The sequence below is a fragment of the Lipotes vexillifer genome, unplaced genomic scaffold (genome assembly GCF_000442215.2).
Source record: "Lipotes vexillifer unplaced genomic scaffold, Lipotes_vexillifer_v1.1 scaffold1639, whole genome shotgun sequence".
Taxonomy (NCBI): Eukaryota; Metazoa; Chordata; class Mammalia; order Artiodactyla; family Lipotidae; genus Lipotes; species Lipotes vexillifer.
The window spans coordinates 1,206,655-1,208,804 of record NW_006782296.1 but is presented as its reverse complement, the minus strand read 5'-3'; the positions used below and the strand labels follow the sequence as shown (position 1 = coordinate 1,208,804).

The 2,150-nt window shown below is 57.7% G+C and overlaps 1 protein-coding gene across 1 annotated transcript in view; it reads left to right on the top strand.

Annotated features, from left to right (window-relative positions):
* KIF18B (kinesin family member 18B) overlaps positions 1–2,150 on the top strand; it is an 11,607-nt gene that overhangs the window by 7,006 nt on the left and 2,451 nt on the right. Inside the window, exons 11-12 of the mRNA XM_007455133.1 lie at positions 1,048–1,253; positions 1,508–2,033. Coding sequence (XP_007455195.1) covers positions 1,048–1,253; positions 1,508–2,033 — 732 coding nt within the window. The remainder of the gene's footprint in view (positions 1–1,047; positions 1,254–1,507; positions 2,034–2,150) is intronic.

Here is a 2,150-nt window from a genome sequence, read left to right as displayed (position 1 = left end):
ACAGGCTCAGTAGTTGTGGTGCATGGGCTTAGTTGCTTCGCGGGATGTGGGATCTTCCCGGACCAGGGCTCGAACCCGTGTCCCCTGCATTGGCAGGCGGATTCTTAACCACTGCGCCACTAGGGGAGTCCTTCGTAATTTCCTTTCAATAGCCCCTCAGTGCATGTGAAGTATGTGCTAATACACGCGCTCTTTCCGCATCCCCATCACTAAATAGAAAGAGCAGAGACTGAATGCATTTTTGAGGGTCTCCTCGGAACCAAGATCAACATGGCCTATCTTATTTAATCTCTTATTATCCTAACAAGGTAGATGGCATTGTTACTATTATAGAAAACAACAGTTAACTAACCTTATAGTGCTGGGTATGTGCCAAGTACTCTTTAAACACTTTATATCTAAGATAACCCATTTGGGGAATTCCCTGGCAATCCTGTGGTTGGGACTCTGTGCTTTCATTACTGAGGGCCCGGGTTCAATCCCTGGTCAGGGAACTAGGATTCCGCAATCTGCCGGGCGCTGCCAAAATTTTTTAAAATAATATAACCTATTTCATCTCCCCAGCAACCCTGTGAGGTGGCTGCGTGTGTTGACCTCATTTTAGGGATGCGGACACTGAGGGTAAGAGGTGATCTGAGGTCACGCAGCTGGGATGTGTTGGAGCCGGGTTTAGTCTGACTTGAGCCTGGCTCTTCTCTTGCTACCTCCCATTGCCCCTCTGGGAAATGGACTTAAGATCACAGCACTTGTAGGTGGCAGAGCTCAGAGGAAACTCAGACCTTCTGAGTCCAAGGCCACTTAGTGCCCTTTCCCTACTTCCCAAGTACTGTCTTTGTCAGGGGACATGTTTAGTGGGTGAAGCCGCCCACCATTCCTGGGGTCATCTCCACCAGCCTTGGTCTTCAGCACGGCTGGAAGGGTGATGAGGCCGGCCAGGCAGTCCGGGAGGGCCAGTGCACGTGTGCTGCTCACCACACCTGGAGCCCTGAGGCTGGGTCCTCCGGGCAGGTCTGAGGCGGAGTGGGGGTCCCCTTCCCTCTGTTCCAGGTTGGCTCTGAGGGTGTTGTGCCTGGCCCAGCGCCAGTATTCCCTGCTCCAAGCAGCCAACCTCCTGACCCCTGACATGATCGCAGAATTCGAGATGCTGCAGCAGCTGGTACAAGAGGAAAACACTGAGCCTGGAGCAGAGGCCACCGGGGAGCCTGACCCGGCCAGGGGGTCACCTCTGGCTCAGGAGCTACGTTCAGAGTCAAGTGCGTCTCAGCCCTGCTCGGCCTCTGTCTTCTGGTGCCAAGGGGTGGCTGGGGCCCCAGGTGCAGGGTTATAGTTCGGTCAGAGACTGGACCCCTAGGATCATGGACTTCTGCACAGAGAGGCCCCAGGGGTCACGCAGACCCGAGGAGTCAGGGGCTCCTGCCTGTCCCGTGTCTCTCTCCCCAAATTCTACAAATTCTCCTTCCTTCTGGCCAATCCCTGATCTCCCCTCAGCACCCTCCTCTCTGCCCAGAGTCTCCAGGATACTCCGGCCCTGTGACCCGGACCATGGCAAAGCAACTGAGTGGCCTCATACACGCTCTCGGGGTCCCACCCAGGCCTGACCGCACCTCAGCTCAGGCATCCCAACGGCCCACAGAGAAGAAAAGGAGGAGACCGAGCCCCTTGGAGCCAGACAGCCCCCCAGCCCCGAAGCCCGGGACCAAGCGCCAGCGCCAGTCCCTCTTGCCCTGCCTGAGGAGGGGGACCCCACCTGAGGCTCGGCTTCCGTATGGGCCCATCACCCCCACTGGGGGATGGGCCTCCTCCCCCTGCCATTCCCCTCACTTCTGCCCAGCCACAGTCATCAAAAGCCGGGTGCCCCTGGGCCCTTCCGCTCTGCAGAACTGCTCTACCCCTCTGGCCCTGCCTGCACGGGACCTCAACGCCACCTTTGATCTCTCCGAGAAGACCCCCTCAAAGCTGGGCTTCCACGAATGCATTGGCTGGGACAGTGTCCCCCGGGAGTTGAACAGGCTGGATCAGCCCTTCATCCCCAGGTGGGTCTCCCTTCTGGCCTCCCAGCAGGGAGTCAGGGGTCAGCAAGGGACAGAGGTGCTGCCCAGGGGAGCGGAAGACAGCACGCTCTTGGAGTTGGGACACTGCATCTCTTTCCC